This window comes from Microchirus variegatus (genome assembly GCF_963457635.1).
Source record: "Microchirus variegatus genome assembly, chromosome: 3".
NCBI classification, from domain to species: Eukaryota; Metazoa; Chordata; class Actinopteri; order Pleuronectiformes; family Soleidae; genus Microchirus; species Microchirus variegatus.
The window spans coordinates 37,051,958-37,067,848 of NC_139804.1; the positions used below are offsets into that span (position 1 = coordinate 37,051,958).

Sequence of the window (15,891 nt, forward strand, 5' to 3'; positions counted from 1 at the left end):
CTATGAATTTGAATTGCAGCGTATATGTGTGTGTGTGTGTGAGAGCGAGACAGAGAAGGAGACAGAGAGAGAGAGAGAGAGAGAGAGAGGCTATATTTGGACATGGTACTGCCTTGTACTGTACGAGTATGTAATAAATCTGTTGTGTCATAATGGTGAATGGTGGGTTGCATAGTGCTGCGTGTGTGTGTGTGTGTGGATGAATAGTGGCCTGTCTGGTCCCTCAGTAGTGCTGCTCCTTGCTAATTGGTCGTCGGGCCTAAGTGCTGCTGCTGCACTATTCTTCAGATAGATGGAAGGAAGGAGGGAGGGGAAGGAAGAGGGCGAGGGGAGCGAGGGAAGGATTGATAGATGAGATGGAGCTGGATCGAAGAATAAATTAATAAACGGGAAGCAGGGAGGAGGAGGAACAGTAGAGGAATGTAGAAGGTCGTGTCTTTGAAGCTTCTCCGTTTAAATCAGACTGAATAATAAAACACGGACGAGTGAATAGATTTTCTGCGCATGTGATGGAAAAGCTGCTGTTGTTTCCGTCCCCGTTACGTTGATGTTTATCGCCCTCCTCCTCCTCCTCCTCCTCCTCCTCCTCCTCCTCCTCCGCCGCCGCCGCCGCGACGCACAATGAACGTTCTATTTTTAGTCCAACATCGAGTCCGTCTTTTGTTTCACTGTGTTGAATCCGCACTATGCTGCTTCACCCTGGGGGACAGTTATAATGAAGGTAATTTTAATAATATAGAGTCACGTTTACATCTTCATGGGCTTTTTCCCTATAAAAATACAAAACGGTAGCATTGACTTCATCTCTCCACACAGGATCCAGATGGAGTTTTTTTTTTGGCGACTTCCTGTGCTTAAAAAAACTCAGCTCACATTCAGTGATAAAGAGCCGAAGATGCTTTGTTTGTGTTTCGGTCGTTGTGCAAACTCTCGTTATTTTCCCATGTCATCCACACGGAGCGCTGACATTTATTTTGAAAGGTAGAAGACAGGAGCGATGAATGAGGAAGCCTCAGCGACAAAGATAAACTTTTATTTATTTTTTTACCCATAAATAATTAAATTCCCAAAACGTCAGTATTGTCTGCCAGGTTCTCTTTGACAGCTGGGATGAGTATCTGTGTGTGTTTGTGTGTAGAGTGTGTGTGTGTGTGTGTGTGTGCATGTGTGTGTGTGGAGGAAGGGGGAAGAAAAAGAGGGCGACTAATGTCTTCCGAGGAGTGAAAGGAGAGGAATGAGACTGAGACTGAGGGCCAAGACACAGCAGTAACTCTCTACACTGCTCATTAGACTGGCTCTGTTATTCCCCAAACACACACACACACACACACACACACACACACACACACACACACACACACACACACACACACAGACAGACACACACACACACACACACACACAGGCCCCTGCAGCAGGTGGGCCTTTTGATTTGTCACCCAGGAAGAACCGTGTCTCATTTGCATACAGATGCCCCCTTCAGCGCAAAGGAAGAGTGTGTGTGCATGTGCATGTGCATGTGCATACGCACACACACACACACACACACACACACAGGCTCCTATAGTCCTCAGACAAACCCTCTCTTTCTGCATTTTCTCCTTCATATCCTTCACTTTTCTCCTTTCCTCGCCGCCTTCTCTTCGTGTCTTTGCAGTAATTTTAGAAAACTGAGCTCAGAAGACTGAAAACCGTGTGAGAGTGAGTGTGTGTGTGTACACGTGTGTGTGTGTACACGTGTACGTGTGTGTGTGTGTGTGAGGCACTTCCTCTGTGCAAACGTGCAAAGCATATTTGATTCTTTTTTATTAAGTGTATATGGTTGTATTATTGTCATTGGATTTTACAGCAGGCATGTGTATGTGCATTTGTGTGTACATGTATGTGCATGTATGTGCATGTGTGTGCGTGTGCGTGTGTGTGTGTATGTGTGTGTGAGTGTGTGTGTGTGTGTCCTGGAGGCTTTTGGACCTTACATCTGTTCTCGCTGGCAGAGATTTCAGGAGTCTTGTGTGCCGGTGTTTAACAACGGCGGCTTGTTTGCAGACGCCAACACTGAACTGATGCACACATTCACAAACACACACACAAGCACACACACACGGACACACACATTGGTTTTTTGAAAGTGTAAAAAAAAACAAAAAAAAACTGTAAATGCAGAATAAATGACTTGAAGCTCGACTGGAAAACGTTTTCCCAGTGTTCACAGCCGTTCCAAATATGTATTACACTGACACGAATGTTCCCGTTTCTGCCAAAAATCAAATTGAACTCAAAGCAGGAGCAGCATCAGGAAGAGTTTTTCCCGGCAGTTTTGCAGGATTACAAAAATGTAATCTCTGAAAACCATAAGGAAAGTGAAGGATGATAAAGTAAGTCCTTATTTTAAAAGGTTTGTTTGAACACAAACCAACATATTCTGGATGAGTTGACTGAATTTCTTGGGCCTACACACAGAAAACAGTGACTTGACTGTAAAAACAGTCTTGTTTCACACTCTCTGTTGACTCAGCACTGCAGCAGCAGCAGTGTGTGTGTGTGTGTGTGTGTGTGTGTCCCTTTACGGGGCCACACATTTCCAACATAAATTCCTCGGCTGCAGCTCTAAAACATATTTAAGAGCGGCGCCCCGTGTGTCCAACACGTCTCTGACAGAGCTGGAGAAAAGCTCACGCTGTGATTGGCTCAGAGGCAGCCATTACATGAGAGACTCTGCGGGCGCTTCGACGACGCCGGGAAGTTTAAGTGGAGGTGGGGATTGTTGCCGACGCTTTTGTTTCACTGTCAGCGTGTTACTGCGAGTTCACCTGCGGCGGGCGCTCGTTTACGTCTGCTGGGATTCACAGAGGTTGTGACTGTGATTATTTTTACAGAGAGAGGATTTGGGTCACATACGGTACAGTATATACATTATATATATATTATATATACACACTACAGGCCAAACATTCGGATGCAACTTCAAGTTTCTGTTGAAAATTCGATGGATTTTGGGATGTATTTACTGCATGATCAGACTCTGCTGTTGTTCAAGCCAGAGGTGGTGACTTTGAAGAAAAACATATATACATAAGTATGCATATATGTGTGTGTGTATATATATGTATGTATTATATGTATATATAAATATATATGTATATATGAATGTATGTTCATATATACACTCGTATGTACGCACACATATATTTACACACATATATATACACATACATATACACACACATATATACTTATATTCACAGATATATACATATATACTCATATATATATACATACGTACATATACACACACATATACATATATACACATACATACATCTATACATATACGTATATATATATATATATATATATATATATATATATATATATATATATATATATGTACACACACAGATATACACGTATATGTGTATATATATACACATATACGTGTATATACATACACATATATATACATATACATATATATACATATACACATATATACATACATATACATATATATACATACTTATACATATATATACATACTTATACATATATATACATACATATATATATACATATACATAAACATATACATATATATATATACATATACATATACATATACATATATATATATACACATATATATACATACATACATATTCATACTATATGTAAAGAGCTTCCACTTGGAACCGCAGAGGTGTTTGTGTAAAAAAATGTAAAAGTTGAAAGCTTTAATTTGAATGAATTATCCTCCTGACGACCAGAGTATGACTAATGATGTCATGGCTGTTAAGTACAGTCCAGTTTTGATGACACTACAGTTACAGTTTTTGCCATTCATTCACTCATTCACAACCAAAACAACTCATCTTTGCTGGTATTTTCCTGACCTGAGTTAAAGAGGTAACAGACAACATGCCGTGCTTCTGTGTCTGCTTTTATTGTTAATATCATTTTCTTAACAACAATTAAACTAAAGACACTGCTAAGGATGAAAATACTGCGAGTGCATGTTCTTGTGACAAACTGCTTTTCCTCTAACACAACTGCCCTGGAGATAACAAAGGAGGAAACATTTAGTTTCACATTGTTATTCTAAAAAGCTCTCTAAATTAACGGGGGTAGATACTTTCTTCATTGTTAGAGAAAAATGCCGATCCTTTGTGCTGTAAATTGAGTCATACCGTTCATTTCCCCATCTCCCATCCCAGTGCTTCTCTATTACAATTACACTGTGCAAACATGAGCGCCATAAAGTCCAGTTTAAGAAGAACAAAAAGTGTCCAAGTGTCTCCTTCTTCCTGCTCACTCAGTTTGCAGAGTTTATTTCAGCCAAAGCCTTGAAGTTGTTTTCTCTAAAAACACATTGAGCAAAGTGTGTTTACAAGCTGTTTAAAGCAGACATGTTTGCATCTCGCAGCAGTTAAAACGCACACGTGTTTAATCCCGGACGACACGGATGGATACAGCTGTGCTGCATCTCTGCTGCGGCTCAAACAAACACAACACACAGACACACAGACACACACACACACACACATGCAGCAAAGCTCCACACGTCACATCAGGGCAGAATTAAGAGGTTTGGACAGAAATAATTTCACCTTTGATCCTGAAAACCTCATCCCGGGCTGTGAGTGTGTGTGTGTGTGCAGCGCGACATGAACTCAGATCCCTGCGTCCCAGAGGACTCAGTGATTAACAACACAGATATTACACACACACACACACACACACACACATATGCCCACACATGGTCATCTATAAATCCATAAATCTGCTCCACAGCATTAAAACAGGCTGTCGTTTGTCCATAGAAGCTGAAACTCCAAACTGTAGTAAACATTTCACCGTGTTTATTTATTTACAACGCATGTGTGTGTCTGTCTCTTTCACGCGTGTGTGTGTGTGTGTGTGTGATTTAACATTATGAAAAATTGATGGATGAAGACCGAGCTAATGAAATGCCTCCTTAATGGGTCGAAACACTTTGCACTGATCCATCTGTTCGTCCTGATTCAATCCCTCCATCCTTCACTACTTCATGACGATAAACAGACACGGGCAGCTGTTCCCTGTGCCTCTACATCCATCCCTCCATCACCCCTCCATCATCCACTATGATGCATGTGTCGTTATTTTGTGTTTCTCTGTGTGATACGATGATGACGGACAGAAAACTAAGGTGTAAACTAACAATTATTGTCATAATGGGCTATTATTTTCTCGGTTAATCGAGTCCTTTAGCATTATTAAATTCGCAAACGGCATTCTCAGTCCAGACATCTATAATAATTAGTGCTAGGCACGACGCTTTTCCATGATGACTGACCGGATAAATGTGCGTGGCGTCATGTTTACGTGCCGCGGCCGTTTATCAGTTAGCTCCGTTAGCTGCTTTAGCACCGTTAGCGCGCCTACAGTCGAGCAGCACAGTGAAAAGAGCAGCGCTACAAATAACCAGCGTACCTGTGTAACTGCGTATGTGTGCCTCTGTTTTTAGCGTTTAGCGTTACTTTAGAGACTCATTTTAACAATCGGGAGTCACGTAAACGTGACGTCACGCACGTCCCTGGAAACGCTTTGTGCGTTAACGTTGACGCTGTTAACCGCCGTTAACGTGACCAAGCACTAATAATTATATATTATGATGCATGTTTCATTCTTTTGTGCTTCTGCTTTTTGGTGAATATACAGAAAACTCCATCCATGCATCCATCAGTAGCATCATCATCATCATGATTATCAGCAGCAGCAGCAGCAGCAGTGGTGTTGGCGTCTTACCGGGGTAGAAGTCTTTGGATTTGGACAGTTTGATGGTGGCTCCAGTCTCTTTCTGCAGCTGGACGATGGTCTGGCCTCCTTTCCCGATGATGGAGCCCGCCGCATAGCTGGGAATCAAAACCTTCAGGAAGTACTCGCCTTCCTCTGCAGCAGGAAACAGGAAACAGGAAGTCAGCGACAGGGACACACACACACACACACACACACACACACAGACAGAGAAAGCTACTGAGAGGAGAAACTGAAAATCTGAATTGTGCATTCTCAGTCCTTTGTCCTCATGCCTGCCACATTGTTTGTTGTAGTTTTATGTATTTTTTTGTTAATTAAAAGTCCTGTTTGAGTGAGAGGTTTGATAAACGACGCCTCATCTGGTTTGATAGAAGTGTGAACTGTGTGCAAGTTAAGTGTTTATCACTCATCACAGCCTGGCAGAGCAGATGTGAGCTGGTGCTGCATCACCATCACAAAGCAGAATAATTTCTCACCCACACACACAGACACACACACACAGACACACACACACACACCCTCTCTTCTCTGCTCCATCTCGACTGACCATCCAAGGCAAATCCACGCACATCACATCAAACGATCGCTGATATCCATGACAACTAATTATTTCCATAATCTGATGATTTCATGACGCCGTTATCTTTTTCTTTCCTTCGGGGTCCATTTACGCGAGCTCTAAACGCTCTCTCTCTCGCCCCCCAGATTGGCCTGATCTAATATCTGCGATGGGACCGAAAGAATCTGGTCATCGTCAACGCCTTGGCACCAGAGAGAGAGAGAGCGGAGGGACACGCTGATTTTTGGGGATTCGTTATGAACTCGACTCTATGAACTAGTTCCCTGGTGTCCTAATGAACATGTCTGTGACATGCTTTGGTCAAAATACCCTAAGGATGAAGCACCACAGCAGTTCAATCACCCTGACAAAACAGCCCTGTTTAGAACGCTCTGTTTTGAGTGCCTGTCTCTTTAGAGGTGAAGTAAGTAGTTTATAGTGCCATCTAGAGGAGAGGCTGAAATTTACAACGAAGAACTGCTCCTCTGCTCACCCCCTCCCTTCCCTGAGCGCTACGGTATCCTCAGAGGGTCAAATGTCGTCCTCGTCGTCTTTCTCCGTGTCAGCAGATGAGGTTCGTGAGGCGAGGGAGAGGGCGGAGCTACCGCGGCCGTAGCAGACGAAGCGGAGAGAGAGGAGGCGGGACTTCAGCTACAAGTAAAGAGACGCTTGATTTGTTCTCTCGCGTTTGTCCTTACAGGCTCCGGTAGAAACATGGCGTCTCGCTGCTAACAGTGGCTATGCAACCGCGGCCCGCGACCATGTTATTTTACATGACTTTTTGAAACACTACGAAAATGAAACAAAAACTATTATACAGCGACTAGACAATGCAGGAGCACATAATATGTATAAAAAAGTGGATTTTGGGTTATATAAACCCATAAATACTACACATTGTCCCTTTAAATGCAAATGAGACACAGGAGATTACGTCAGCGTCACTGAGGCTCCGGCAGCTAACAGCAGTTAGCATTTGTAAAAGCCATCATTTGCCGACTCTAGTAGCACAGGACACGCAAATCCTCTAAGGCTGGACGTTTGTGTAGAACTCTGTGCTGCACTGTGGAGCGTGTTTTTATCTCGAGGCGGACCACAAAAACATGACTGAGTCATCTTTTTTCATACTTTGCTTACTCATAGGGCCTCCACATGTAGTCCGAAATATAAGTATTAAAATGATTAAAAGGTGGATTTTGCACAACATGTCTCCTTTAAAGGAATACATAATCTGCACCATTTAATCTCCTATTGACAGTTTCCCGCTCTGAGTTAAACATAGAAATAAAGCTATAGTCCAAAAAAAAGTAGTGGCCATGAGATCTCAACTCTTACCTGGACAAATAAAGAAATAATGTTAAAAACACGCAGTGATGAATCATTTCTCTACACCTCCACGATTTTCTTCTATTTATACACAACTCCAAACTAAAAATAACACAGAGTTTCTAACATGGCTTCCTTCGCTGCCGTTAAGCCTCAGCGACTGATTCTATACGTCTCGGCGTCCCCACCCCCACACGGCTTTCTTAATATTTGATAATCCGGGACATGTAACCCCAGGAGGGAGAGATTAAAATAGGATTATTATTACTGGGGCACAGTTTCACACAAAGGGCGAGGCACCTTTGAAACAAGCAGCTTTCTCTCTTCCGGCTGCTACCAAAGCAAAAACAACTGGAGACGACTAACGAACGAATGATAATGAAGACGTAAGAGAAAACCCTGCGATGTGAAGAGAGAGACCGGGGTACGAGCAGATGGAGAATGGCAACACTGACATGAATTGACTTTTAATGGATCTCTCAGTCAAATCCCCGTTCACACTTAGTTTGCAACGAAAACAACAGAGGATTGGAGGCGTTTGTGACACCACGTTATAATATATATCGACACTAGAGCTGCAACTAACGATTATTTTCGTAATCGATTAATCTGTCGATTATTTTCTCGATTAATCGATTAATCGTTTGGTCCATAAAATGTCATAAAATATTAAAAAACGTTGATCAGTGTTTGTCAAACTGGAAATGACGATGTTCTTGAATGTCTTGTTTTGTTCACAAACCAAAATAATTTAGTTTTAATGATTTTTTTGTTTATGTGGAGCAAAGAAACCAAGAAAATATTCACATTTAAGAAGCTAAAACAATCATAAATCTTGTTTTAATCATGAAAAAAGCTTAAAACCGATTATCGATTATCAAAATAGTTGGCGATTAATTTAGTCATCGATTAATAATCGATTCATCGATTAATCGTTTCAGCTCTAATCGACACAGGGGTTTTTGGTTATTCTGTCTCATCAAGCTCAGGCATGATGATGGATGTAAGGAGTCTGTGCAGAACTCTGGTTCTCTCTAAGATGAATTAAATTCACATAATTGTGACAGATTATTAAGGAATTATTGATTGATAATTAGAGCTGAAACAATTAATCGATTATTAATCCATTACTAAATTAATCGTCAACTATTTTGATCATAGATTAATCGTTTTGAAGCTTTTTTCATGATTAAAACAAGATTTCCGATTGAAAATTGACGTATCCGCTTTACCGGCGTCTATGAGAGAATAAAACGCGTAGCCGCTCTCCCGGCGTCAATGGGCTAATTGAGAAAATAATCAATTATGAAAATAATCGTTAGTTGTAGCTCTATTGATAACTAGTGCTGGGCTCTAGGTTTATGCACAACGCGTTTCCACGACGACCGACCAGAAAAAGACACCCGTGACGTCATGTTTACGTGACTCCCGATTGTTAAAATGAGTCTCTAAAGTAACGCTAAACTTTAAAAACAGAGGCACACATACACAGTACACAGGTACGCTGGTTATTTGTAGCGCTGCTCTTTTCCTTTAACAGACCGCTGCAGTTCAACTGTAGGAGCGCTAAAGGAGCTAATGCAGCTAACGGAGCTAACTGGTACTGGTACCATTTTAATAATTGATTCTATTATTCTATTATTAAAGATGTCTGGACTGAGAATGTGGTATGAAAAAGTAAAATGTGAATTTAACGTTAAAGGACTCGATTAACCGATAAAATAATAGTTTATTTAATTTTATTATTTAATAGTTTACCAGTTAGCTCCCTTAGCTGCATTAGCTCGTTTAGCACCATTAGCGTGCCTACAGTCGAACTGGATCAGCGCGACACTTTTTAAAGTTTAGCGTTATTTTAAAGTGTTTTTAACAATCGGCAGTCACGTAAACATGACGTCACGCGCATCTTTTTCCGGTCAGTCGTCATGGAAACTTTTTAAAATGCGTTAACGTGCGTCTTCGTTAATGCGCCCAGCACTGTTGATAACATTATGCAAAAAATACGTTGAAACACAAGTTACGAGTCAGAAATTGCAGGATTCTGAGCAGGTCTGGTGCTTTTTCAATGATCTGCATTCAAAATATGTGCGAGAGGAAAGTTGCTGTGAAACATTAGTCGTGCACGCCTATAAACACTGCGGTTGTGTGGCGTTGTTGGGAGTGTGTAGTGTGTTCTGGGCGGCCTCTGCTCTCATCTCATGTCTGATTGTAGAGCCAAGTCGAGGCACGAGCACACAGACAGGAAACCCGACACTCCCCTGCCCTTCCTCAGCTCCGCTGCTGCTGATGAAATACAAATTGCAGGGAGCTCAAACGCGGACGGCAGAGGAAAGCGGGAATAAAAACATGTCCTCGGTTTGTTCAATAAGTTCCAGTCTTACTACAGTACACGTGCTAATCTGAGTTCTCCGGTGTGCATTTTGCAGGCAAAGTGATTGAGTTGAGTTGAATTAAAAGGCTCCATCCTCTGGACACCAGGAGCGTATTTATTGAAAATGAAAATAACTCGATTATAATCGTTTAATTTTCAAACTCTTTCCTCTTCTGCCTCCTTCGCCGCTTCCTGACGCTGAGTGGAAACATGTTCAGTCATCAGCGGCCATTCGTGAAAGTGCAGAGTCAGCAAAACTGACAAACTAACCTGTAGCTGTAAGCTAACGCTGTTTGATAAGTTTCGAGAGGTGAAGCCTGAATGTCCTCTAGACTCATGACAGGAGACTTCGACCAATCACAGGCCAGTTCAAACACGTCCCTTCGATGGAAATGTCGCTATTTCATCACTGGTAATAAGCGTCGGGGCAGCAATGACACTTAAAAATATGCAACAACAAGTATGAATATGGACAGAGCATTTCAAAGATGGAGAGATCGATTCAGTTTTATTGTTTTCTGACTGAAATCTGAAATTTGAGTCAGTTACGTAAACTGCAGAGGTGGCGACTTGTAAACGGAGAAGGTGAAAGAGGAATCTGGAAAAACTGGCATTTAAAGGGTTTAATCCTGAAAATTATTGAATGTTTTATAGTTTTGAGCAGGGCTGGAGATGTTTATGAGATTTATGCAGAAAAACAAAAGTTTTTATAGCAGTTTTTATGGAAATGGACATTTCTGTCCTTAATGATTTAAGAGGGCAGTAAACTGAAGTGAGGCCTGGAAACAGTTCATTAATAAAAGTAATGAACTTTTACGAATGTTTTAAAAGTACTTATTATTTTGATAGTGTCATGTTGTAATGCGCCATCATAGTTGAATGGAATGTTGCAAATCAAATCACAATATCGGCCCTACAGTCTCAACAATCTGACTCTAACTGTAATAGGTCTGACTATTTTCATCAATGATGAATCTGCCCATTATTTTCCCGGTAAATCATAAAGTAATCTTTCGTTCCACAAAAATGTCAAGAAAAAGAAAATCGCATTTAAGAAGCTCAAAAATAAGAGAAATATGATTTAATTCTTAAATAAAATTAAAAAAACAAAAACAAAAACACTGAAACTGTTCTATTATCAAAATATATTCATCGTTTCAGCCCTAAACTGTAATGACTCTGCAGTTTTCAGTGAAATCATTAGTTTCCTTCCCACCTTGTTGCTTTTTACGCTGATTCTCAAAAACGTTAGATTCATCACTTTGGTTGATGTTTTTCCCACAAACCTCGCATTTTGAATTTTCCCTCAGCTGCACCGTGACGCGTCACCAAACCTTTTCCGTTGTTTTTCAAGAACGATGACGAAGTTTTCATTTCAATAACATCCACCATATCTCCAGGTTGACTTTAAACTGTTTAAATAAAGCAGCAACTTGTTTTTTTTAATGCTCTCACAGTTGTGGCCTAAAACTTACCATCTTCTCCTCCTCTTCTTGTCCTTCCTCTCCCCTCCTCATCTCCTTTCCTTCCCCACTCCTCTCCTGCTCCTGCCTCCTCTCTCCTCTCTGTGCTGCAGTGACCCACTTTAAGTGCAACGCCGTGGACTGACCTGCTTTTGATAGAGAGGCTAGCTAATTATAACCAGCCCGTATTAATAAGGCAGGGGAATCGGTAAATACGACACACACACACAGAAACATATGCACACACACACACACGCACAAGCATGTCCGCGGCACAAAAACAGACTCACTCACAAACACCTCCTCCATCAACAGACCATTTCCGACGTCTTATAAAGACGGCAACATATGACTCATCAAAGCACGTGAAAGGATGTAATGAGTGACTCATGTTCATCACTTGTATCTGTTGCATGGTAACACTTACAGCACAGGTTACCATGGCATTAATCGATAAAACGTGGATTCGGACAGTATAGAGCAGATACTGGAAGGATATAAACAACCTGACAGTCTGTGCACGTACAAAAACAGACCAGTTTGCTATATTTAAGTATTTTTAGTAGGGCTGTCGAAATTAACGCGTTAACGCAGGATGATTAATTTGTGGAATTAACGCGTTAATTTATTTTAACGCACCTTCTCACTTTCATCGCCCCAACTGCTTGGGGCCCCACGTCACCTCACTTTAACCTGTGTGAAGCTGAAGGAAAATGAAGAGGAGGTATCAATCAGGAAGAGGAAGAAAAAAGAAAGAAAGACACACAGTTGTAAGTGGCGCTACTGGTGCAGATAATGATATAATCATAACATTAACAGTCACTGTCTAACTAACAGGGACACAGACAGCAGCTAACGTTAGCGTCAGAATGCTAGCTGACGCTAACGCTAACTAGCAGAAGCAGTGCTTCAAAGTGCTGATGAGGAATTTCCTGCTGTGGGTTTAGTAAGAAAACTATTTAACTTCTATACTTTATATTTTGTTATTTGTTATTTTTTATAATGTGAGTTATTTACAGTGCAATGTATAGTTGTTGTTTTTTACCTCATTTACAGCATTTTATTTTTTCTATTTATTTATATTGTCTTATAATGTGTTTTTTTTTACAATGTAATATTTTTTTTTTACTAAGTTTGTATAGGTTTTTACAAGTTATTTACAGTATTTTATTGTTCTTTACATTTAAATTTTCACATACTTTATTTATCTCTCCATTCCTACAACAATATAAAGAGAAAATTTGATTTTTTTGGCATATTTACGAATGGTAATTAATCGTGATTAATCGTGATTAATCCACAGCTACCCTGTGATTAATCTGATTAAAAATTGTAATCTTTTGACATCCCTAATTTTTAGTTAAAGGGGCCATATTTATACCTCGTTTCGCCAAGTTAACCTAGTTCTCTGGTGTCCTAATGAACACGCTTTGGTCAAAATACCTTAAGGATGAAGCACAACAGCAGATCAATCACCCTACCAAAACAGACCTGTTCACAACGCTCGCATTTGAGTGCCTGTCTCTTTAAATGCAAATGAGACACAGGAAACTACGTCAGCGCCACTGAGGCTCAGGCAGCTAACAACAGTTAGCATTTGGAAAAGCCATCATTTGCCGACTCTAGCCGGCACATTGGCGTATATAATATATAAAATGTATCCACTGCACCATTTTTTTTCATTCAAGTAAAGTGCCAAATGGTGGCAGCAAAAAGGGTTTTTGTTCGCCCCATGGAGTGGGGGCGCAGTGTTGTTTTTAGTGGCTCTGATTGTCTGTTAGTTTGTGTTTCCACACTTGCACTTGCCAATATGACCAACAGAGGCTCGTTGCGTGAACGGGGTGACGTCTGCCATCTCCGATTGCCTTGTTATTATTGTAGCGGCTTATGCGACATGTGGCGTGTTTCTGCTAGCTCGACTCGTGACGTCATAACCAGGGAAAACGCGCGACGTCGTCAGACTACCGTCACAGGAAGAGGCACATGAATCAAGCCGAACAACGCCGAACTGTCGATCAGTTAAAAAGACCCAACGATCCTGAAAACGTGGGTTAATCTCCAACATTTAGCAAAGGAAACGTCCTCAGCATTTGACAGAGGAGTCTGCTGTATTTAGCGACGGCACTGCTAACTAAAGTAGCTAACGTTTGACGTTTTAACAACCTGACAAACGTTAGATACTTAGAATTATAAATTCCAGACGGACAGCGAATCCAAGTCGGTGACTACTTCCGATTCATTGAGCTGTTGCTCTAAAACTCAGTAGCCAATCAGCAGGCAGCTTCCGAAGGCCCCCGCCCAGCTTCCTGCGGCCCTGCCCATAGTCAGAATCACAAACAAAAAAACCAACGTGCAAGGAACAAATCAGTGAGTGCAAAGAACAAGTGTATTTTCAAACAATAAAATACAACATTTTTGAATTATTAAATCGATATTTGAGTTGCTTCTTGCAAAGTGTTGTTTCCTTGGTGAAGAGTGTTGACACAAATCTAATTCCATAGCCTTTGAGACTCTCTATCATTTAATAGAGCTGCAGCGCTGAGTTTGCTGTCACGGTTGCGTAACACACATTCAATTACGCTTCAGAAATGAGGCTTTTAGTGGGTTTGATAACTGCCATGACTCACTTCTCATACATATCCAACAACTTCTACATGTTTTTATAAAAAAAAAAAAAAAAAGAAAGAAAGAAAAAGCCTTCAAAAAAAACTGCAGTGCACTGTTTGAACCTCATCCTCCCACAAGGCAGCGTCCTGAAAGACACTGTTTACCCAGAATTTTTTTATCAACATCTCCCGTGTTTTATCAAGTCAACCTGAGAAGCTTTTTCTTCACACAGAAAACGGTAAAAGTTTACAGAGGAAAAAAGCTGCTGATGGACGACATTAAAGACCCTCTTCCTCCCCCTGAACTCTGCCTGTAGAGAAACATGACAGCATAAGTGCAATGTGGTTTTGTAATACTTTAAATGCTTTTCCTTGTGTTATAGCAGCCTGATACAAGTAACATACACTTGTATTTTCTTTTAGTGCAGCAGCTGGTGTCGGCCTCGACTCACAGTGGGAGTTCACCTATTGATTTGTGGTGGTTTTATTCAAGGCTTATTGTGGCACTCGTAATATTAGAAGTTTGGGTGTTTCTTGTTGGAGGAAAGGTTTTTATTTTATTTTGATTAAACGGTATTTCTACTGTATTTTCAGTGCATCGGCCTATTGACTGTTATTTCATGGATGTTTGTGACTCTGATTTTAATACAAGCTTGTCTTAGCACAGTAAACTTAACATTTAACGGTCTATAGCAGACATAGCAGTGATCAGATTTTTATACGGCCCACATTTATACTGCATTTTTCTACATACGATCACGCACTCCGAGTTTCCAGAGTCCACGGTTCGAATGATTTGTGTTCTAGGAAATAATAGAACCAGAAATGAATTTGGGCTGTTTGTCTTAACTATCAGTTCTACGTTTTACCTCCATTATTTCATTTTAATTTAAAAAGCTGTCAGAGCTTCCTCCTGTTGTCATTGATTTCTCGGTCAGGGAGCGTTTATTCCTTCCTATTGTACACAGTGTAGTTAAATAAATAAATAAAAAAAACCTGAGAGAACCACCTGAGAATATATTGAGCTCTTGAAGTAACAGCGTTTTCACCAACTGTAAAATACAGTGGTGTAAAAAGGCAGAGACTTTTCACAGGAGGCAGATTTATACCCAATAACATAATTTTCTCTCTCATTATATTATTATTTGTTTAGTTTTTTTAAACGCTGGTATATACAGTAGAACTATTGATCCAATGTGAGGATGAGAATGTGATTGAATTGCATTCACAGAACGTAGAGTAGTTAAAATAGAGCAGGTCAACAGCAGCTTTTTGGATTTGCTAATTTCATCGTTTCAAATTTACAATTTTGCTTTGAAAACAGTTATTTGTTCATCCCGTTTGTAAGCGTGTACGATAAATGTCAAAGTCTAAAGACGTCTATCGGTTAATCGCCGTCAAAAACAACCCAATTTAGCGCAACGACGCGAGAGTCGCACTGTTCCCCGCACTTGTTGATATGACGCATTGTCAAGGACGCAGCGCCTCTGACTCCCTGTGTGCTGCGCCCTCGCTCACGCTGACAACATAATGAGCAGGAAAACTTGCAGTCCAAATAAGAACAAGAAAAACACCATAATTATTATAGATGTGGTGACTGTTGCCGATTAGTTCTTAACCGTGTGGAGGGAGGAGTTTGTGGAGCTCCTAAAAGAATGCCAGACACTTAAGGATGCAGCGATCACCTCAGTGTAACTGAGGACACTGTGTGTGAGACACGAGGAAGTTGTTTTAGACTAAATGCTCCTTTAAGCTTCAACTGTGTCCGTC

At 40.7% G+C, this 15,891-nt stretch overlaps 1 protein-coding gene across 4 annotated transcripts in view; it reads right to left on the reverse strand.

Moving 5' to 3' along the window:
• The window catches only part of nova2 (NOVA alternative splicing regulator 2), a gene marked incomplete at both ends in the record, with an annotated part of 80,513 nt that overhangs the window by 53,518 nt on the left and 11,104 nt on the right, over positions 1-15,891 (reverse strand). For 3 of the 4 annotated variants that reach the window (XM_083885986.1, XM_083885984.1, XM_083885985.1), the window contains one exon: positions 5,785-5,928. In XM_083885986.1, the coding sequence (XP_083742112.1) occupies positions 5,785-5,928 (144 nt within the window). Of the gene's footprint in view, positions 1-5,784; positions 6,013-15,891 lie in introns of all 4 variants that reach the window. The other variant, XM_083885983.1, reaches the window with a different exon arrangement.